General features: G+C 45.4%; 2 protein-coding genes across 2 annotated transcripts; both read left to right on the forward strand.

The window, feature by feature from the left end:
* The first annotated feature begins 2911 nt into the window (after positions 1 to 2911).
* Positions 2912 to 5043, forward strand: C7974DRAFT_74512 (uncharacterized protein). Its single transcript, XM_046147202.1, has 3 exons — positions 2912 to 3389; positions 3440 to 3587; positions 3646 to 5043. The coding sequence occupies exons 1-3, from the start codon at positions 2998 to 3000 to the stop codon at positions 4936 to 4938; spliced, it is 1833 nt and encodes a 610-aa protein (XP_045991642.1). The 5' UTR covers positions 2912 to 2997; the 3' UTR covers positions 4939 to 5043.
* Positions 5044 to 7221: 2178 nt separating this feature from the next.
* Positions 7222 to 8942, forward strand: C7974DRAFT_444372 (uncharacterized protein; the record flags this gene model as incomplete). The annotated part of the gene is made up of 5 exons (XM_046145498.1): positions 7222 to 7294; positions 7460 to 7564; positions 7783 to 7918; positions 7957 to 8570; positions 8659 to 8942. 5 exons carry the CDS (start codon positions 7222 to 7224, stop codon positions 8940 to 8942), a joined length of 1212 nt encoding a protein of 403 aa, XP_045991643.1.
* Positions 8943 to 22736: the final 13794 nt, after the last annotated feature.

Below are 22736 nucleotides of genomic sequence, written 5' to 3' on the forward strand. Positions count from 1 at the left end.
GCTTCGATCAAGCGAAATAAACACTAACGAATATGGTAAACAGCATGAAAACGACCACAAATCCTCTAATCTATACGACTACCTGCTTTTGAATTCCTGGTAAAGCAAGTCGGTGAAGCTGGGCTAGAATGCTCATCTGGACGAGCCTATCGAGGTTCAACAGCCTAAGAGCGGAACAGGCGAATACCAGGAGCAACTTACCTAATTAATGCTTGGTAACATCTGTTCTGTGCGAGACCCACTTTCATGCTTGTTCTAAGCATTGCTGGACGAGCCCGCGAGTACTCGATATGCTTTCCCATTTCGTTGTGAACCTGGAAATGGATCAGAATGCACGGTGCGATGTCGACCAAGGCTAACACAACGATGAGGGATCATGAGAGAGTTGTCCGCTGGGTACGAAGAAGGTACTACTGACAGCCTGCAGTAAGGTTTAGCCGCGCTCCTGAAAGGGGCAGCGGGGGATTGCCTAAGCATTACCACGCAGACAGCAGTAGCTAGAAATAGTAACGTTATGCTGTATATTATAGGACTCTGATCCTCCCCGATGCATCCGGACTCCCTACAACTGAGCATGTTGATGATAATCCTCAGAAATACAGAACGCGGGAGGAATTGGACTTATGCGGGATATTAGCCTGCGAGACGAATTCCAAAGTTCGACTGGATGTACTGCTGCAAAATAGAGACTGAGAATATAGTGAACCCTTAGTAAAGTCATCCATGAATAAACCAAGAAAGTAAAAAGAAAGCACTGAGCATCGCATCGCACAAAGGTAGGCTTCAGAGAACTAGGGCCACGGTTGCAGTAGATATTATGCGTAAAGCTGATGGTCATGAAAACAGCCGTAAGAGGTGACAGTTCTTCCTCCTTTACCTTGAAAGTAATGATGATTAAGTTATGCTGACCGTCAGTACCTTTGCGCTGAGAACATGATGCTGACCTTTATGCTGTGCTGACAATGGCGCTTATTGTAAGCATCTTTCTAACAGTAAGCGCCGCCCTGATGAGCTTGGCACCATGTGAACGCTGCTAATAAGCGTCGGTGCTTTGGAGACTGCATAGTTAGCTTTACTATATTAGGCTTGCAAAGAACCGCTGTGGTTAATGCGTAAAAACGGCTTAGGCAGTATTCTAGCCTTAGGCTTTGATTAAAAATCCTCGTTAGATAAGCTACGGTCAGATCGATTCCGGCTTGCAGGACCCTGTTCGTGATTCTATCTGGGCCTAGGGCTTTGAGGAGCGATGACGCACGGATAGCAGTCCGGACCTCCTTCTCCTCAATCAGCGGCATTTTACACGACATTTGCATTAGATGCCTAATTGTATAGTAGGGGATGCCTAGCCCACACAACCAAATCCCTATCACGGGTTTTCCCTACAACGACAAGACTCTCTTGTCCCAGCTTCGGTTCTGTGGTCGGCCGGTGACGAGCCGGCTAGCCCCTCGTGTGTACCTGATTTGCGCCATAAGCCTGTTTCGGTGGCACTGCCTTCTACCCTCTTAATAGACCGACACGCACATCCGTACCTTCGGGCTATGTAGACAGTGTTGTCGGAAAGGGTGTGATCCTTCTCCTAGTGCCTCTCCTGCCATAGGAGCGTCCTAGCAGCTGTTGTGTTGACACAGACCTTCCCTCCTGCAAGGATTAGCGAGTTCACCAGAGGTCCTCTCTACGCGTATGCTAATAATGTAGACCGAGTGCCTTGTAGCCGTCCATCGCTGCCATTACATACCACAGCCCACAGTCTCTTTTGGCCCCAGCGGACTGCTTCGCGTCACCTGTACTCCTCTCGGAATGACAGGTCGTCCGCGTTTTGCAGAGGGGAGTCCTTAGGCAATCCGACGCCGCGCGACTGCCTGCCTCTCCGCCCTCCACTAACCAAGCTTGTGTTCCCTCCCCTTGTCAGCTCTTCTCCCTTGATGTTCTGTGACCCTAACTACCCCGTCCTTGGCGCGTACCGTAGGTTTGTGACCATCGTAAAGCAGTTACGAGCACCATGCTGTTTGAGGTCCTCCTCTTGACCGCCAACTTCAGTCGTGCCTCCTAAGCACTGTTTACGTGTGCGCTCGTCTAGGATCGATAGTCTTGACAAGTTTCCGCTGGGAAGGAACCGGAAGTTGGGACTGTTCCTGCCCTCGCAGCGTTCGCTACGCTCTCAGAGCGGCGCAAGCACAGAGGTGTCCTGTCGCACGTCCGAAGCAGGGTAGCGAGTATGGCTACCCTCTAGGGCGCATGTCGGGTGGGTTTCAAGAAAGTTCCTCTGTTTTGTTGTTGTTTTCTGTTCTGCGGTGTGGAAGCTCTGTCACAGTGGCCCTTGAGGGGTAGAGCTCGCACAAAGAACCTCCTCAAGACGACACAACGTCGTGCACCAACCAGGGGACATGATTTTCGCAATCGTCCTGCTCTTGCGAACAGTTCGATACGTAAAGGAACCCCTACTCGACAGTATAGGGCAAATCACGATTTTGGCGTACCTTTCCTCTAGATTGAGAATGCGCATGGGCGTATTGCCTGAAAATGATTAGCGCAGACGCGACACAAGGTCTCAACATCCTCCTTGGCACCAAGCAGCAACTTGACCGAATCGGTTTCAGGAGTGAATAAGATCGTTCATCCATTGAATCTCGGACGATTGTGCCCTTCCGCAGAAAACGAGCCGCTAACTTTAGTTAACATAATTAATGCTATCGGCACAAACAGCCAGTGGACTCCGTCCTTGCATTGCGCATGGACTGTACCGGGCTAAGTCGCTAGCCCCCAATTTGAAAGAAGCAGAAGAAAGCTAATGAGCGATCAAAGGCCAATGAACGATAACTTCAGTGTGGCACGTGCCCATGTAGACTTTCTAACTGCTTTGAGGCTAGCTTCCATCATCTTCTTTCCCGGGAACTTTACTCATCAAACTGGCATTCCTATGCCGACACCATCGTCACATCTCATCCCAGCCATCGATCCCATCTCCAACTACCGCGGAAGCAGGCAGTATTTGCGATGGGTGATCTTCCACTCCAGCGCTGGAGCAAAAGTGACTGGGTCATCTTCCTCGGCAGTCAAGGCCCAGCAATCCCCGAAATCATCGAATGTTTAGGCCTCTCCCACACCACGGGCCGCGGCATCCCGAAATTCTCTGAACGTGAATCACGCAAGCTATCCAACGAAGTGCAGAAGCTGTCACAGACCCTTTCCAACGACCTAGACGCTCTTCTTAAATCTGCCTCAAATCCTGACACGCTCGACAAGGAGCTTGACACGTTGCTGAGTACCCATGGTCCTGTGATTTGGGGCGAGAGTGCAGACCGCAGGCGGCTGTTAATAGCACCTGGGAACCCGAAAACCAACTATCCCAAGGAACTCTTTTACGAAGTCCCTGTAGATAGAAAAATGTAAGCTGGCTACTGGTGTTGGGCTTTGCCGATCAGCTGACCCTTTGCCGACTCAAAATACACCTCCATCGATGGATCTACAAAGAGGCGTACACACGTCTTCCGCCTAGGAAGCTGACAAGGCAATCGGCTGCGTGTGATCTCAGAACCAATCCCGATACTAGTACTTTGCATCTTGTAATAGGCACGCCCGCATCGGTAATAAAGCCTCTAACTCTTCCGTGTGCAAAACTCAAAGACCTGACAGGTTTCGCAGTCACCAGTGGAAGTATTGCGGGATGAAGACCTTACTGGTTCCACCATAACCCCACCCGTACATGCCATGGCCCAACAGAACGGTTCGACGAAACGGAAAGTCGACGCTCGCTACTCAGTCCCGAGTTCAGGAAACAATTCTGCCGCTAGGAAGCGGCCTCGCCAAAACGCAGCTATGTCTGCGGAGCAGTCTTCACGAGAGCCTTCTTCCACACCAAGACAAAGCTCCGAGAACATCCCCTATACCCCTACGTCAGACAACACTTATTTGCTACCCCCGGCCACCTATACGGCTGTTAACAGTTTGGCCGCAATCTCTTCCGGAAGGCCATCGGCGCTACCGAGCCCTCACTCGCGTTGTGTACCGGATGGTACGCCTCGTTCTACTAGCTCTCCCACAAGCACGTTCGTTGCGGTAAATCAGGTTCAAACAAGCGTCTCCACTGGCGCCGATGGTTCCAACACAACCAGCACGCATACTGCGCCTAGTCTTTCTGAGATATCAGTCCAGTCGATGGCTCCAAACACATCTAACAGCCGTGAGCCGTTGGGCGCTTCCCTCCTGTCCGATAGCCAGCGCGAGAGAGGACATGGAGACACAAGGAGCACCCACGCGTTGCATGGTCAAACTCCGCCTGCGGCCCAAGTCATGATCACCTACCCAGAAAACTCTTCGGCAAACCATGCTACCGGAGTGGTGCCATTGTCGCCGACTGGAGTTTCCGCTCTGCACCCTACTATGGGCCGCACTATTGATCACCAGAATGGCTCGGGCAGCAATCAGATGCCTGGTCTTTGTGAGGTAACCCTTTTGCAGTGCGAACTTTTACGGCTTCTTTTAGGATACTTGTTTCCCCGAAATGGTGAAAGAGCCGACGAATCCGCTCTGTTACACAGTCTAGAACAAGTATGGGCTAGCCATGAACAGGACTTCAGGCTTGCGATGGAACGGCTGTTCGAATGTCACCGCGAAGGCCTTCTAATATGGATCAGCGAGCGGCGGAAAACAAGTCAGCTTCAATTGATGATAGAACGCCAGCCTAGCGTGCAGACGCTGGGAATGGTGGACCGAGTGCTGACCATGAATGACCTCCGCATTCTGCGTCTGAAGTGGAAGGAACTCAAAGTGCACAATGGCAGTCAAGACATATCCGCGGAGGGCTTGCTGTGTAGCACCTTTGCAATTATGACCAAAACAGAAGGGACGGAGGTGTTGTTCAAGGAAGGTCTGGATAAGCTTAAAGAGACTTCACCTGAGGTTTTAAGACGTGATGACTTGGCCATTTCGATATAACTACCCCACGGACGAGTCGCTTAACGGGCAAGCCGCTCACTTTTGTGTGTGCTAGCTTGCCCCACTACCGCCAGGGCCTGGAGTATGTTCCCCGATCTCCGATTTCCTCCCAGTGTTATGATGCCGTCCACTAGGTTACTATGCGGCTGTGTTGTGTGGTGTGACCTGCCACCAGGCGCAACGGCAGCAGCATCTCGTCGCAACACGGATTCACAAGAGCGATCCTCCGCTTGTGCGTGCCGTCAAGCCTATTGAGCATGAGAGCTCTCGCGCGAACATCTTCAGACCTTGTCGAGCTACGTTGAAGGGGTGACCAGTCCCTTGCCGCGAGGGTGTGGGCAACAGCGGACAAGGCTGTCTGGTGATCTGTAAGTGTATTGTGGCACCGATGGTAGCATGCGGATGTCTGTGAAGCGATTCGCGTGGGAGACGATGCTGTTCAGCACGAGGGCTTGCCGATGCGGGACGTTGCAGACATTGTCGGTTGGTGATAGGCATATTAGAAAACCTATCGATGACTGTGTTGTGTGTATCATGAACATGACGCTCAAGAGGTGTCTGGTCTCTGTCGTCGCATCTTGCGTTGCTGTGTCGTGGCTAGATGGCTGCTGCTGCTTTTGGTGAGCGTATCATGTTGAGTAGCTTGCTCGCAGATGTTGTCTGTCTGTGCCTGCCAGGGCCGCAACAGCGGCTCTACAGGTACCAAACCGACGCGGGAAGGACGCGCGATGGCCTGTAGAGACCGTTACAATCACATGCAGGTATTCTCAATGCTTTTTGTGATGGTAAATCCAAATGTTGGTTTCTCACTGTTTGTCGTGTTTTCTGCATGCTAGTACCTTGGCTGTTCGTGTTTCTAGTAACAATTGGCATGTTTATTCTTTACGTACATAAACTCTGTCGTGCAGTAGCGGGGTCTATGACATGACGAGTCTGGGAAGTAAATTCAAGCTTCCCGTCAATGATGTTGTAGAAGTGAGACCAGTCGAGCTTTTGTGTCATGGCTGCAGGCTGCGGAGCAAAAGGCTTCAAGGGCGCGCATAGGCGGGGGGATAAGACATGGTCTCACAGAGATAACAGAGCGCACGAAGGGCTGCAGCGTACCGTAGCACGTTTAAAGTGATTTGAGACCTATCGAAGACAATCGGTCCCGGACCTATTGTTGTGGAGGAATTCTGCACACAGCCTGGGCCCGAGCTATTTTGAATCGGCTATCAAGTACCTAACCCCGCCGCGGCCCGAGCCGTGCACACATTGGTGGATGCGCTCTTGCTGACGTACCATGCGCAGTGCACCAATTACTCGCTTGTGGAGTACATTACACATCCTCCCAGCGTGGCGAACAACTCTACTCTACTTATCCACTGTAACGTCTCCGCCCTAAGGATTCTCCAACATTAGCCTGCGGTTTTCTAGATAGGCAGACGATGGCCCCAAACGAGGCATGGATACCTTATGCTAACTCACTACACGATAGTACATGTTTCAATCTTGCCGACGTCATGCACGTTGCCTGCACCTTCCGCTTCATCCATAGAGCTCTCCACAATTGGCCAGACTGCTGTCATTCAGTCCAAAGCAGCTCTCTCTCCGCTCCATCTTCCACTCGTCATCGCTAATGCCCGCTCGTTGTCGCCTCTGCCCTCGCCGCACCACGTGCGTGTAAGCGTGCTGGCAGTTGACCTTAATCCTACCGACCACAATATGGTAACCCACGTCTTCATGCAGAACAATACCATCGGCTGTGACTTCTGTGAAACCATGGTGGGATTCGGACTTGAGTCGGCACTCGGTCTTCCCCTACTGACCTAGCAATCCCTACAATGGGGCATTTGCAGATTATGCCATAGCTGACGCATACCGTCTGTTACGTATCCCGAGTTGTGTCTCTGACCTCGAGGCTGCTACCATAGGCGCCATTAGTTGGAGTCTCGCTGCGTTAGCCACGCTGACATCACCGCCTTGAACCTGCCGGGACTGCCCTCGAAATCAGATGCAAGGAACCTCCCCGTCTTGGTTTATGGGAGCGCTACAGACACAGGAATCATGGCAATCCAGATGTTGAAGCGGTGAATAGTATGCCTCGTCCATCGTTATAGTCTATTCGTCCGATTATCGATGACTGTCAAAATGTGCAGACCCCTATAAGACAGGTACAAGGTTGCATCTACTGGTAGCGTATCGCTGTACATATAGTAGAAATTACTGTAAGTGGCTCTAATCTATTGTTGCATTCTGTGTCCTATTAAACTAGAATTAAGCAGCTAAGGAAAGTAAAGAACCATGCTGACCCTGCCCAAACTGATTAGGCTACGCACCCATCACAGTTTGCTCACCCCAGTCTACATCTCTGTGCGTTAGTCTCGGCGTGATTGGCACGGCGCCATAAACCTCACCAACTTGCGCCCAAGACATCAAGGGACTTGCAAACGGGTAGAACATTAAACATGCCCTTCACTGTATTGCTCATCCCGAGTCTACCGCTATATACGCATCCGGGCTTTCTATGACTGCCTTGAAGGTGTTCCCGATGCCTTTCTTACTCGCCGATCAGTCGCGGTCAAGGTCGAGATGGGCTTTGAGGGCCAGAACTTTAACGTAGACCTCAGTCACATTGTCCATTCGCGTAAGGCAAGATTCCGCCTTACACGCTGTCACTGCTGAGTGGGAACCCAACGAGTGGAATGCCATTCTTAAGGGTGCCCAGTTCTTGTGTGTTGACACAATCTGGGCGCAAAAACTCTTCGATGCCTTTGGCATCACGCGATTTGTGTCTATTACGGTTGATGATTGCATTGAATTTTCTCGCGCTCCTGTTGCACATACCAAGAATTCCATGCACAGTCGTTATCGTTGGAGGACGCACACCACCCATCGCCGAGCTCTCTAGGGAAATCGAGGTCGCATTAGCCCCATTGGTTGAGAAAGTCCTGCCATATGCCTCCCTAGAAGTTCTGGATGAAAGGCCCCTTGACGGCGAGTCAGTCATTGTCAGTCTTGCAGACCTGGAATCTCTAGTCTTCAAAAAAATTACCTCGGTGAAATGTACAAGTTCAGAAGGGTCTTGGAAACAAAGAGAGAGATTCTATGGCTCACCAGCGGCCGACTGGAACATAGACCCTACTGCAATATGACGATTGGCTTTGATCAATCTGCAATGCACGAGGATGAGACCCTTCGCGTCCAATACGTAGACGTGACGGACGTTGACAAACTCGACCCCGAAAAGGTTGCAGAATATATTGTTCGCTTTACTTCCACCCGTCTGGATCTCAAAGACATTCTATACACCAAGGAGTCTGAGGTCATCATTGACCCCCAGGGACAAGAGCTGGTCCCACGATTATCCACCATTACAGACGTCAATAGCCGTCTCAACTCCACCATACGGCCCATATTTGAACGTGTTGACATTAGCAAGATCGTGGTCAGTTTAGAGTACGGCAAAGATGGACCAAACTTCCGCCAGATGTCGCCATACGAACTGGCAGTGACAACGTTTACGAAGAAGGATAAGCTTACTGAGCTGCACCTCACGCACTTCACCGTGTTGGCAATTAGGTGTCCAACCGGCTGTTATCATCTTTCTCTTGGGTACGACAAGACCAGAGCTCAACGTCTCTCTTTGACTGGTACAACGGCCTCTGTACTTCGCAACCCGCTCGCGTCGACCATCCTGTGCATACGATCTGGCATCCCGGATCCACTATGTCTTGTCAGCTGGTGTAGCTCTATTCACCAAGCTGGAAGCTTTTCCACCAATCTCATACACGAACACGGATAAGACGCCACCTACAGATGGGACGCACAGCTTCATGTATGGGAAATGGACATGTGGAAATGTTCTTAAGCGGGCATATGAGAAATACGGCTTGCGCATTGATATCCAGCGTCCGTCTACGATCATTGACGGTGGCAAAGATGCAACAGTTGAGCGCACAGTTTCTGATTGGATAGACTCGCTCCTGCACTTGCGCACAAGACACAGACGGTACCTAAAGTAGATTACAATGCCGACGCATTTGGTTCTGTCTTTGTGGAAACGTGTCGCAAGGATGTCGTTAGTGAGTTACTGGATCAACAGTGCAGTGGCATCACGTTCGTGAACAACGCTAGCGATGTGGCGATTTCTATGGCGCAGATGGCGGATGTGGGGCTGAGCAAGGTTGGGAAACAGTATACTTTTTGTCTATAGAGGAGTAGACGAAGGTGGTGTTGGAGGCTGGTATGCATCTGCCTCCAGATTCTTGGGGCTTTAGGTAGCTAAAGTACTGGTGTACCGGTACCGTGTCCGTGCGCGTGATGCGCGGATTCGCGTGATGCGCTGAACCACCAAAACACCTCTATACTCACACATCCACAACAACACAACGCAATAGGATTATAAGAAGCCCTCTTAGAGTGTGATACTTTTGCATCTAAAGATGAGATTCCGTAGACTAAAATAGCACAAAAGCATGGTATTATGCGGTCAACGTTGACGCGCACATAGAGGGGTAAGACGCGCCTGCATTAGGAGAAGATTATTGCACAACAGAAGCTCACCCCCTAATAAGAGGAGGAGCTTATAACTTATATAAGAGAGCTTACTGCTCGTTCTATACCTCCTACAAGGGAGATGATACAAAATTTTGCGTCTTCTGTGGCCAAGGATCGCGTGAGCGAGAGCTGGGTTACCTAGTTTATCAACACCTATGCTATCTATCTTATCTCTAAATACTCAACGGGTATGGACGCTAATCGCTATAACGCTAATTTGTATTAAAAGTATGAGCTCTACTTTAACCTACTATAACGCAAGATTGCTAAATATAAGGTTGATAGCTGCCACACATATAATATAGATAAGAAGGGCTTTATAATAGGGGTTACCACTAGGACGAAACACGTCTTTAGTAGACGGATGTAGGAGAAGGGGGAGGTTAAGGCATCACTCTAAGATAGTAATAGGGCATAGGTGACGCTGCTGGCTTGTGTGTGCGGTGATGGGATGGTACTGCCGCTAGGTCTTATCTACAACTCTGCTAACAGTACCCTGCAATTGAGCTGGGTGGAGGAGATAGAGCTAGGGGTACACTCAGTATTTGTTTCCTTATCCCCTACTGGCTAGACTAACAACAATATAGGCCTTGCCTGGCTTTAGTAGGTGTTTGATCGCTTTACCAAGACTAAGGCATAGAGGAACTGGCGCCTCCTAATCCTTGACAGCTATAGATCCTATGTAACAATGGATTTTATTAACTATTATGATTAGAATAGGATACTCCTAGCTATCCTTCCTCCTTACTTAACGCATACACTGCAGCCGTTAGATGTAGTAATGTTTAAGCCTCTCTTAACTGCGTACTTAAAGGAGCTTATAACACACCTTTATAATGGCTAGGGACTATTAGTAATCAAGAAGAGTGACTTCTTCTACCTATTCTGGAAGGCCTAGATGAGTACATTTACTTAGGGGCTAATACTTAAGTCTTTTAAGGCAACGGGTATAGTACCCCTCTAACCTAACGTTATACTCTAACGCTTTGCTAAGGACTCCCTAGAAGCTTCTGATACTAGCGGAAGCTCTTCTTTAACTTATTCTGGCAAAGATTAGCTTAAAATTGAGACCCTACTGCGGAAGGTGGCTAAGGATGAGAGTAGTAAGGAGCTGAGGAAGATTAGCTGATCCCTCTACCACATCTCAGTCTAAAACCAGCTACTCTACTATGAGATAGCAGGCCTAAAAGAGGTTCTTAAGACTTAGAAGAAGCATAAGAAGAAGAGCAAACCTCTTGACTTCTAGGAACCTGAGAACTATCACGGTGGAGCAGTGTTTTACTCTCCTCACAGGGTTGAGAAAGCACATTAGTATGAGCAGGTAAACAATAAGAAGCTAAGGCAGAAGAGGTTAGAAAAGCAGAGATGGCTAAACTTAGGCACGCTAATAAGCTATACAAAGAAAAGCTTTATAAGGAGAAGCGTGAGCAGCAGGTGAGGGAGAAGGAAGAGAGAGCCTGGGTCAAAGCTAAGAAGGCAGAAGAAGTGGCTGAACGCAAGGCTGAAAAACAATGTTAGAAGGAAGCTTACAATGCTGCAAAAGCTATACAATTGTCCTAAAGAGGCAATAAGACAACTTCAAAAGCTTCTATAGTAAGAAGTAAGCCTGCGCGTTGTATGGTAGGTGCTCGTAGTTACCCTATACCTGCAACGCCTCCTCTGCCTGCCCGCACCCACACTACCTGTAGCAGCCGAACAGCAACTCTATATAAGTAAAATGTATGAGAGAATATTATTGCATAGGTCTATAGAGTACTCTAACAAAATATCTCGCAATAATAACTATTAAGTGTGGCTCTATAGCCTCATTTTTGAGTAAGCTATTTTGGTGGTTCGGCGCATTACGCGAATCCGCGCATTACGCGCACGGACACGGTAACGTACTCTATAAGCAAGTAACCGGCACAAGCGAGTAACTAGGTTTTGCCAAGACTACACCAACACTATACTTACTTTGCAACATTATAGCACACAATAATAATATATTATACTATATAGTATATAGAACTAGTCTATAGTACTCTGCGCATCTTTACTGCATGTTCGCGCGTTGTGCCCTATCTTGCTACATGTGCTACAGCGCCTTAAAGACTGAGTGCTCCTATTAACGCGCGACCTCTTCTTTGCCTTCTTCCTATCACTACGGGCCTTAAACTCCTTTAGAGTAGTTAGCTGCACTCCCTTAGCAAAGGCTAGAGTCCCCTCTTGCTGTAATCGCTTCCTTTTGTATAATTTACAACGTGTAGCGGCCTCGTTGGCTGCCTGTAGGTTAGCAACCTGGTTGCGCACTAAAACTAGTAAATGCGCTATTAGCTCTGCGCCTCTGGTAAGCTAATTAAGAGCGTCAACCATAGACGTTAGCGAGCTATCAGCGTGTTTCTGAATCCTCTCTTAAATCAGCTTTGATTGGGACCTAAATTCTAGGGTGTTGCTTGGTGTCTTAGACTCCCACGTGCTGTTGTCTACAGTAGGTGGCGTTGGCGTGCGCAGCCGCACTTCAAGCTTGGATATCACAGCCTCTAGGTTAAGTGGGACTAGGCCGGCACCTCTAAATCCTCCCTAGATGTTACTCTCTGTGATTGAGGCGTTAAAAGCCGCTTTGAAGCATGGCAAGAACTTAAGTTTGGTGATACGCGTGATCTTGCTACGCATCAGCTGCTTAGCTTGGCGGCTATAGACCTTCTTTAACGGAGAAAAACAGCCCACGTTAAGTGGCTGTAGTAGGTGCAACAAGTGTGGAGGCATACACAGGGTAATAATCTTGTGTTCCTTGCAGTACTGGTGGAATTCGACTGAGTTGTGGCTCTTGTGGCCGTCTAGAATAAGTAGCTGATGGCTGCTAATAGTGCGCGCCTTTGTGTGCTCATCAAAGTGCTTTAACCACTTAACTCTAAGCTTGTTGTTAGTCTAGCTGTTGTTAGAGACATTAAGAACCTAGTTGTTAGGTATACTAGGCTCCTTGTACTAGGCAGAGAGGTGGTGCTTGCTAGAGAAGATGATGAAGGGTGGGATAGACCAGCCCTTTGCATTGATGCCCTGGATGATACTGGTCCACTCTTAGTCGCCCTGCTGCACTGTCTTTGGTCTCCCTCGAGACTTAGAGCCTATAACAACAGCTCCTGTTGATATAACGCCTATTATAAAGCCAGCCTCGTTAAAGTTATAGGTGTCTTTATCTTGTATACTATACTTGGCTTTAGTATTCTCTACTAACTGGAACTAGTCTCTAATTACCTTTAGATCCTCACACAGAGCTCTCTTATAGTCGTACTTGCAATTAAATTTAACTTTAAGCTCTGGCCAACGTTTGACAAAGTTGGCAGCCTAGTTCTTGCTAACGTGGGGCTGGTGGCGCTTAGCAAGCAGAGAATTAGCTATATCCTCCACATTAGCAAGCTGGGGCAAGTATCCTTGCTCGTCTAGCTTTAATACATGCTGGATAATCACCTCCTCTTTAGTACTAGTTATCCTTATTATGTTGGGCTTGCAATCGCGTTGAGAGAGCTTTCTATCGCGTTATTGTCGTAGGGTGCTTTCTAACACCTTATAGATAGCTGCAGCGCGTGGCACAGTAAGATTCGCGTCTTGTTAGATAGCCTAGAGAGCAAGCTGTATGTCTGCTTCGTTTGACAGCCTCTTTATATTATTTTGTTGAGGTATAATAGGCAGAGTAAAGTTTAGTGTAGTCTTGGCAAAACCCGGTCACTCGCTTGTGCCGGTTACTCGCTTGTAGAGTACGTTATTATCTACTAATAAGATAAATAATAGTTTAGGTAACTAATATATCCTTAACAATGCTAAATAAACGCGTTAAAGGAAGCTTAAATATAGCTTGCGCTCTAGGCTCTTAAACAAGATGCGAATCTCTCTTATTAACGTGCTGTAGCTATCTATAAGGTCCCTTAAAGAACACTAAGTAACTAACATGCAGGATAACCTTTACGCGCTAATTCTATAGCTAGTTTAAGGAAGCTAGATAATAACAAGAAGAAGGTAATTATTAAGCATGTTCTTAAGTTTATTACGCGTAGTTTTCCCTCTTAGCTTATAACATACCTTACGGGCTAATGGATCACACGGGTTAATGGATTACTTTTGCTAAGACCCTCCCCTATTACACCCTACTTTGGCCCGCATCTGCCTACTATGGGCTAGTATAAGGTAAAACAACCTGTGTTATTACTTAGAGACTATATCTGCATTATTCTTGCACGTTCGCGCGTTGTGCCCTGTCTCTCTGCACGTTCTACACTGTTGTTAGGATGGTTTGCCTCCTTTAGCGCGCACCCTCTTCTTTAGCTTCTTACCATCACTACAAGCGCCGAACTCCTTTAGGGTAGCTACACGCTGGGATTCCTTAATTGTAAGGGTCCCTTCCTGCTGAATCTGCCTTCTTTTATGTGATTTGCGTTCTGTTGCAGCTGCTAGAGCTGCCTAAAGCTTAGTGCGCTCTTTCTTAAGCAAAGCTAGCTTGTGCGCTACCTTTGCTCCCCCCTTTGCATAGTGCTTAAGCGCGCTATAAACAGAATTTGGTGAGCTGCCCTGCTGCCTCTTATACTTGTCTCAAATTAGAGTTGATTGCGACTTAAATTTAATTAGGTTTTTGGGGGTTTAGGATTGCTACAGCTCGTTGTTGGTGGGTAGTTAGGGTGATAGAGTCCGCAGCTTTATATTAAGGGTTGAAATGACCTGTTGTGGGTTAAAAGGGACCAGTCTAGCCCCTCAGAATCCTCCTTGGATGTTGCTAGAGGTAATAGCTTTATTATAGGCCTCTTTAAAGCATGGCAGGAACTTATGCTTTATAATGTGGTTAATCTGGTTGCGCATAAGCCCTTTGGCTTGGCGCCTGTACGCCTGCTTTAAAGGGCTAAAACAACCTACATTAAGAGGCTGGAGGAGGTGCGATGAGTGAGCAGGCATATATAGAGATATAATCTAGTTGGCCTTGCAGTATTGGTAGAAATCTAGTGATAGGTAGCTCTTGTGGCCGTCTACTATAAGCAGATGGTAGGTCCCTATAGTGCGCTTCTTTATATGCGCATTAAAGTGCCTTAGCTAGTTAGAACTAAGCTAATTTGTAGTCTAGCTGTTTTCAGAGACTCTAATAACCTAGTCTAGCAGCAGAGTTTAATCCTTAGTCTAGCTTAATAGGTAGTTGCGTGCCTTAAAGATGATAAAGGCTAGAATAGCCTACCCTGTGGCATTAATGCCCTAGATAACTGTTGCCTACTCTCAGTTGCCTAGCTAGACTTGCTTAGCTCGTCCTGGCTTCTCTGCATCTATAACAACTGCTCTAGGGGTTATCTAGCCTATTATAAAGCTAGTCTTGTTAAAGTTATACATGTTGTTGTCTAGTATACTATACTTGGCTTTAGTATTAGCTACTAGGTTAAACTAGGCCTATATAACCTCTAAATCCTTATAGAGGGCTCTCTTATAGTTATACTTGCAACTAAACCTTACTCTAAGCCTTGGTTAACGGTTGATAAACGTTTTAGGCTAGTTCTGCCTAATATGGGGCATTCCACGCTCTTCTTGCAGCGAATTAGCTATTGCAGCCACATCTAAGAGGTGGGGAGGACTTCCTTAGTTAATGAGGTTAAGAATGTAATTAATAATCGCCTCCTCCTTATACTTGTTTAGATTCTGTTGATTGGCTATAGAATCAGCTTGTGAGGACTGTCTAGCGCATCGCTAGCTTAGGGTACTTTGGGGCACGTTATAGATAGCTGCAGCGCGTTACTGTAAGATTTTCGCGGCTTATTTAATAGCCTGAAGCGCAAGCTATATCTAACGTTCTTTTAACGCGTCTAATTGAGGTTGGTAGGGGGGCATTTAGATAGTGATGGTGTTTTGGTGTAGTCTTAGCAAAAGTAATCTATTGACCCGTGTAATCTATTAGCCTGTAAGGTACGTTATTAGCAAAAGTCTAATATATAAGTTTTTCTCCTAGTTTTAGCGCTTTAATTGCTGCAAGCGCGTTATTAATAGGTGCTATAGTTGTTAAGTTATTACGCGTTGAAGATAGGGGTAGTTTTTAGTAATTAGGCGTTGCGCGACTCTAGGCGTTGCGCGCACGGACACGGTACAGTGTCCGTGCACCGAACGCCTGGAGTTACCGAACGCCCGCTCTAGGCCTTGCAGCTTATTATAAAAATAAGGCTATAGAGCTATATATAATAGTTATTATTGTAAGATATTTTAGTAGAGTGTTCTATAGACTTATAAAAATAATATTCTCTATATAAATTATCTATATAAAGTAGTAGTATAGCTGCTGCGGGTGGTATAAGTGTAGGCAGGTAGAGGAGGCGTTATAGGCTTTAGGCGACTACAAGCACCTACAGCACAATGCGTAGGCTTTGCTTTAACTATAGAAGCTTTTAAGGTTATAGTATTGCCTCTTTAGGACTATTGTATAGCTTTTTTAGAGTTGCAAGCCTGTTTAGCAGCTACTCTAGCCGCTTTCTAGGCCTCTATTGTTTAACGTTCCTCTGCCTTTATCCTAGCACGATCTTTCTTCTCCCTTGCCTACTTTTAACGCTTCTCTTCCTTAATCTTCTGCTTGTATAGCTTATTAGCAGCTACTAACTCCTTTATCTTATTCTTTCTTTACTCTTTCTCTTCCTTCTCTGCCTTAGTAACTACTATTTTAACCCGTGCCTCTTAAATAGCTTAAGGTAACTACATTATAGCCCTATTATAATACTCCTAATGATGTTATAGGTTTAATTGCCTGCTAGATTGCTTCTAACGCTTCTGCTTTTAGTGTAGCTTCTACCTTAAGCTATCTAGTTTGTTATAGAGGAGCTCTACCTAAGTTAATAGGTAGTAGATAGTTTAGCTAAGCTTCTAGGCACCTGCACTGCAAGGATCCTTCACCTCTGCATGTAGTGTAGTACAGGCTTTAAGCTAGTCTTATGCTAAATAAGCTATAGAACTAGAGGTAACTAAGCCTAAGTTAATAGGTGTTGTGTAGCAGAATCTATTAAGTATAACGTTAGGGTTTATTAGGTTTATCCCTATAGCTATAAAGGCTTTTTATATAAGCTCTAATATAAATATAGCTACCTAGGTAGGCTAAAATAAGCTAAAAAAGTTACCCTTTGTTAATAGGGATAGATCTTAAGTCTTCTAGAGGTAGTTGTCTAGCTTAAAGGTGTATGCAGAGAAGAGAGGCTTAAAGCAGACTACGTCTAATAGCTATAGCGTCTAGGTACTATAAGGGGGTAATATAGCTAGTATAATCTAATTCTTATTATAGTAGTTAATAAAGTCCTGCGTTAGGTAACTACTGTGGCTATCTACTATAAGAAGCCTATAGCTCTAACGCGCCTTTGCCTTTATATAACAATTAAATACCTATTTAAGCTAGGCTAATCTAATGTTATTGTTCGTCTACTCTATAGGCGAAGAAGCCACGTGTATTAGGTGGTTTTTAGCCTCTATATTAGCCACCTAATAGCTCTAGATTGTAGAGTTTTTTAACGCAAATATAATACCTAGCAGTAGTGCAGTACTATCCGCGCAGACTGCTGCTAATAAGCTTACCTACTTATGTAAGCTATCTTAACAAGCCTATTAAACCTCCTTCTTCTTATATTAACACCTACTAAAGATATGTTTTGTCCTTTCTAGTACTCTAATTGCAAAGCCCTTCTTATCTATATTATACGTGTGTGCAGGCTTAATAGAGTATTTAATAATCTTCTTATATAGGACGTTAAAGTACAGCTTGTACTTATACCTAGACTTAGCGTTGTAGCAATTAGAGTCTATGCTGGTCGTCTATTTAGCTACAATATAGTTATAGTAACGGTGTAAAAGCGTGTAACCTAGCTCTTAGAGACCTTCCCCTGCACAACAGAGAACGCAAAATTTGGTACTATAGTCCTTAAAGGTGCTATATAACGCGCAGTAAGCTTTTCTATATACTTAAGTAGGTTAGATTCTTGTTAGTTGTTGAGTTTTTGGTTGTTGTGATACTTAACGTGTTGAGGGACCTGCACACTGTAATGTGCGCGCGACAACGTTGTGCGCAACACACTGTGTTTTTCTGCAATATTTGTATAGACAAGTCTATTGCTAGAGTTTAAATTATTAATCTCTGCAAGGGCAGCTTCTAACCCTTGCATGGTGTTGAGTTATTATGTGTTTAAAAATGGTGTAATTTTGGTGTACCGGGCGTTCGGTGACTCCGGGCGAGTGCGCACCCTACTAACGTCGTGCACCTCTATAGGCAAACATCTTAACTATGTTAAGAGATAATATATAGGTATTGATAAAATAGATAAAGTAGTGTCTAAAGTATGTTTTTGCACGTTTGTAAGTTATGCCTAGTCTCTCTGCACCTCTTGCAGCGCGCAAGAGCCTGGCGGCTAAGGCCTAATTGCTCTCTACCTTGACGCTGTTCACGCTCTATCTGCTGGTTAGCCTCCTTTTAAGCGAGTATATCCTCTTCCTCTCCCTTTGTTAAGGTCCTCTACTTCTATATCTACTTCTTTTTGCGCTGCCTGCGCTTTAATACTGCCTTGTTGGCTCTCTTAAGGCTAGTAATCTAATTGCGCATTAGTTTAGCTAAGAGCATTATTACCTCTGCTTCTTTCTTAAGCTAGCTAATTGCCTTAATTATTAAGCCTAGCAATAAGCTCTTATGCTGCTGCACGCGATTATATATTAGTGTTAATTAAGCCTTAAGCTTACGTACGTTGCTTAGCGTATAAGCCTCCTAGGGGGCCTCTAGCGGAGCAGCTAGTGTAGGCGTACGAAGCTGCACATCTAGCTTTAATAGAATAACGTCTAGCTAGAGAGGGACAAGGCCTGCGCCTTAAAAAGCTAAGTAGATATTAGCTACTATAAATAACTATATAAAGGCTACCTTAAAAGCTAGTAGAAACTTAAGCTTTATAATATAGTTAATATAGTAGCAGATTAGATCTTTAATCTTACGGCTATATACGCGCTTTAGCACTAAGAAACAGACTATGCTAAGTAGCTATAGCAGGTATTATAAGTAAGGCAGTATATAGAGCGTGTAGATATTATTCTCCTTATAGAGTTCTTTAAACTTAAGAGACTAGTAGCTCTTATAGCTATTAAGGATAAGTAGCTAACGCACTCTAACTACCTTGCCCTCTATATGCTTAATAAAGTGCTTTAGCTACTTAATCCTAAGTTTATTAGTTGTCTAGCTATTATTGCTAACAGCAATTGCCTAGTTGCGTAGTATATCCTCCTTATACTAGGCAGATAGGTAGTGCTGGCTAGCAAAGACAACAAAAGGCGGGATAGCCTAGCCAGCAGCGTTAATTCCCTGGATTACTGTTACCTATTTGCGATTACCTGGCTGGATAGCCTTTAGCTAGCCTCTTCTCTCTAATCCTATTATAATAAGCTAAGTTATAATCTTGCCTATTATAAAGCTAGCCTTGTTAAAGTTGTAGACGTCCTTATTGCAGATGCTATACTTAGCCTTTATCTGCTCTATAAGCTTAAACCAGCTTCTAATTAATATAGGATCTTTGTATAGAGCTCTCTACCTATTATATGCTTAATTAAAACGCGTTACAAGACTATCTATATGCTTAATAAAGTTGCGTAGCTATTAAATGCTAATATAACCTGCGCTGCGTGTAGTAAGTAGCTTATTTGCTATATTACGTATAGCTGCGTATGTAGGCGTAAATCTATATTAATCTAGGTTAAGTATATATCTAACAATTGCCTCCTCTTCTAGCTAGGTAAGTTTCTTTAAGTTAGGCTGGCAATCGCGTTAGGCAGGCTTGCTAGTGCGTTGGCGGTGGAGTGTATCTTAAGAGACATTAAACGTCTGTGCAGCAACTGCCTTACTCTGAAATTGGTTTTGCTAAAGAACTAAGATAGTAAGGTGTATATTAGCCTTATAAGAAGCTGGCTGGGCTTAAGTTGGGGGTGCTATGACAGCTAGGAGTTCACGCGTTGCAGAAAGTTGGTGGGGTGCGCACTTGCTTGTAATGCGCACTCGCTTGTAAAACACGTTAGCATAGGTTTCTTTTTATCGTAGATGTGGGTATCGAAAGGCTATTTAACATTTTGGCTAGTAAAGACAACGCAAGGAAGTCAGATGGTATTTTAAAGGGTGCTTTATATGCGCTGAACGCCGACTCAAGCTTTTTTGCTAGAATACTTGCCTGTGCGGCTAGAACAGTTGTACAGTGCACAAGACGCTATAACAATTGTGCTGACACCTGTAGTAGTCTGCCGCCACAAAAGTGCAGAATATTTAGAAGGGACTGTTCAATATTCAACTAGCTCCTGGCTACATTCAGGATCTAAAACTCGTTGAAGATCTCCCAAGCACAAACCAAGAAATCCAAGTAGCCTAGCGCCTAGTTTAAGGAAGAGTCTATGCGGTTTCTCGTGTTTGCTTCGAGATTGCGGGAAAGCCTTATCATTAGAAGGGAAGGTGCAAGTGACACAAGGAAATGTCTTATATCAAATACCATAATTTTCTCTGTGTAATACTGCCTTAAACTATAATCCTTGCCCACTACATTATTGCACGCGGTAGTTAGGCCTTGCCTTACGCGCTCTCTTCCAGACTTTAACATCCTTAACAAACTCAGGACAGCAACATCCTGCCTAGGAAGCGAAACGTCGGAGTAGGAGCTGCACCTCTATCAAGGAGCAGCCACGTTATATCCTAGGTGTCTCTGTCCACATTACTGTAGGTTGCAATATACTCTATTAGTGTGCCACATCGCATATAAATATATTGAGATCTAGGGGGTTTGTTAGGTGCATTTACGTCTAGGCCTATAGTGTTAATAAGATGTCGTATCATTGCTATGCGCTTCTTAAGGTCTCTGAGATGCGCCTCCTTAGCTGCCTTAATGTGTTCCTACATGGCAGCAAACTGACAAGTTTCCTTAATGTTTTTGCCCTCTTTTGTACTAGTCCTGGATTGACTCTGCTACTACTACCCCTGCACTTGCCCCTTTAGAGATGTCTTGACTGCGTGACCTCCGCTGCTATACTAAACCTCCCTTCTCCTATAACTACGCGGCATAGCTCTGTCTCTATAATAGAGTTATGGTAGGTAATGGAAGATAGAGGTTACCTATGATAGGTTAGTGCAGGGGGTTAATTAGGGGCTAGGTTACCGAAACAGAAACACGAGGGGGCAGATCTACCTAAAAGAATGACTAGGCTGGAACACAATAGGGCCGAAGGCCGAGCATTTACTTAACTGTAACCAATTTTGCACTTAGCCGCGACTAAGTTTGCCTTGCACTAATAGATCTCCTGTTTCTAATTAGTGCGGCAATTAAATTTGTAGTGTGCATTAAGAGACTGAGTTAGCTTACTAAAGAGTTATGCAATTAATAAGGCTTAAGCGAGCGGAGAGATGCTAGTTCTAGGCTGCAGACTAGTTTGCTTCTTTTTAGCTGTTAACACACCCTAACTAGAAGCCTGCATTAGTGTACCAATAGAAACAGCAGCACCTGTTTATAGTAAGATTAAGCAAATGACAATGCTTGCGCTATCCGCTTATAAGCTGTTGTTCGTCCTGAAAGCAAGAAACCTAGCAGCATAGATGTACGAATAGGCTCAGCAACTACCATTTAAGAGTTTCGCTGCCGAATTCGCTTCATCTTACAACGGCAAGATAGTGATGTGGTAGAACTACGATGCAGTCTATTGTGGCTTCTAGAACAACAAGGGTAAGGTATTGGTCTATTAATGATCCTATCCTAACACTTAGCTAAAGGCAATACCTACAATCATCGAGGGACCTTAACACTCCCAACCCAATGGGGCCTCATCCTTGTCAGCTTCTTCACCTTATTCATCAAACTGTCCAGCGGCTACCTATAGGGAACTATTAAGTTCACTATCCACTAGTTTAGTGCTTCTACTAAGCCTCGAGATGCTTTATACCACTAATTGCAGCTAGTGCTCCACAACACAGAAAGCAAGTCGACCTTTATCACCTAGCTAACTAAGGTCTTGTGGGCACACCAGGGCGGACGACCTAGGATGTTTTAGAAAGGTCTTGCCTTAATTCTATTTGCTGGCCTATATACTATCGCGTTTGCTTTTATAAGCGGCGTGTTGAGCAGAATTATCCGCGCCCACGATTCGAGCGTTTTAAGCATGTCCAAACACTGCAGCTGGTTTAAGGAGCCTACTCTCGGGAACAGCTCCTTAATATTGTCTAGTGGTGTCTTTGAATCAGTAAATGCAATCTCTGTGATAGCACGAAATGTTTACCGCAGAAGTGCGAGTTACTCTTAGTCTTGTTATAGTCGCTTTAGAGATAAGTTAACAGCATGTAAAAATTATATCCTACTAACATTGCCCTATATCGTTTAAAGGAACGTTCTATGTCTATTCGCTAGCAGAGCATGTAACAGCTCTGCTATGTTACTTGATATAGGTTATTTGCGCTCTAACAGCTATTTTAGAATGAATACACGCTCTAAGGATGCCCTGTCTATGCGGAAAGTTCTCACATGTGTACCTTTAGCTGGCGAACAGTATATAGATGGTTGGCAGCAGATGCTACCAACGTTGTTAACTGCTCAAGGTCTGCCGCTGGATACTAGGCTTAAAGGTTATTTATTTAGCCGAATGAACAGCATTTTTAGTTCTTTTAATGATTTGAACTATACTGCTGCTATAGACAAAGTGCATTGGAGGTTTGGTAAGCAACTGTACAGTCTTAAGTAAGTTGCGCAAGTTTCTCTTATTGTCTCCAAGTCCTTGATCTCTGCGGGTGCTCAAGGATTGAGACATTTCCCCGTCCCTAATCACAAAGGTAGTCACATGATGTTCCTACTGCAATGACCAACAGCAGAAAGCAACGTTAACATCTTGCAGATGGACTAATAATATTCTAGACCTGCCACCCATTCCCGCTTAGTTCTCTTTCACGCCGATTGCAGACGTATAAAACACAACAGCAGACACAATTATCGTCGGCTTGACCAATAGGAACGACTTTGCCTCACCCATTGCGGATCCTTAGTTTGCTGTCGACAATTGTAGCACATTATCGGGGTCGCTAGTTGCGACGACCTGCTGGGCAGCAAATCCACTATCGTTTCTCAGGTGCCAGGAGCAATACCAATTCTGTAAAACGGAAACCGGATCCGCCAACTCTTGCACACCACTTACAGGCCTCTACCGCCTAACCCCCGATGTTTTTCTTGCGAAAGAATTACCATAGAATGGCACCATGCTTGCCAATATGGATCCTAAGCAATCAGCCCTCTACC

Source organism: Boeremia exigua, assembly GCF_020726555.1.
Source record: "Boeremia exigua strain MPI-SDFR-AT-0100 chromosome Unknown C7974scaffold_14, whole genome shotgun sequence".
In the NCBI taxonomy this organism is placed as follows: Eukaryota; Fungi; Ascomycota; class Dothideomycetes; order Pleosporales; family Didymellaceae; genus Boeremia; species Boeremia exigua.

What these genes read in the sequence shown, in the direction of transcription:
- C7974DRAFT_74512 (XM_046147202.1), top strand. Translation starts at nt 2,998, where the DNA reads ATGGGTGATCTTCCACTCCAGCGCTGGAGCAAAAGTGACTGGGTCATC. An exon ending in GTCCCTGTAGATAGAAAAAT is followed by an intron (nt 3,390 to 3,439) that starts GTAAGCTGGCTA and finishes GACCCTTTGCCG; the next exon opens with ACTCAAAATACACCTCCATC. An exon ending in TAATAGGCACGCCCGCATCG is followed by an intron (nt 3,588 to 3,645) that starts GTAATAAAGCCT and finishes CAGGTTTCGCAG; the next exon opens with TCACCAGTGGAAGTATTGCG.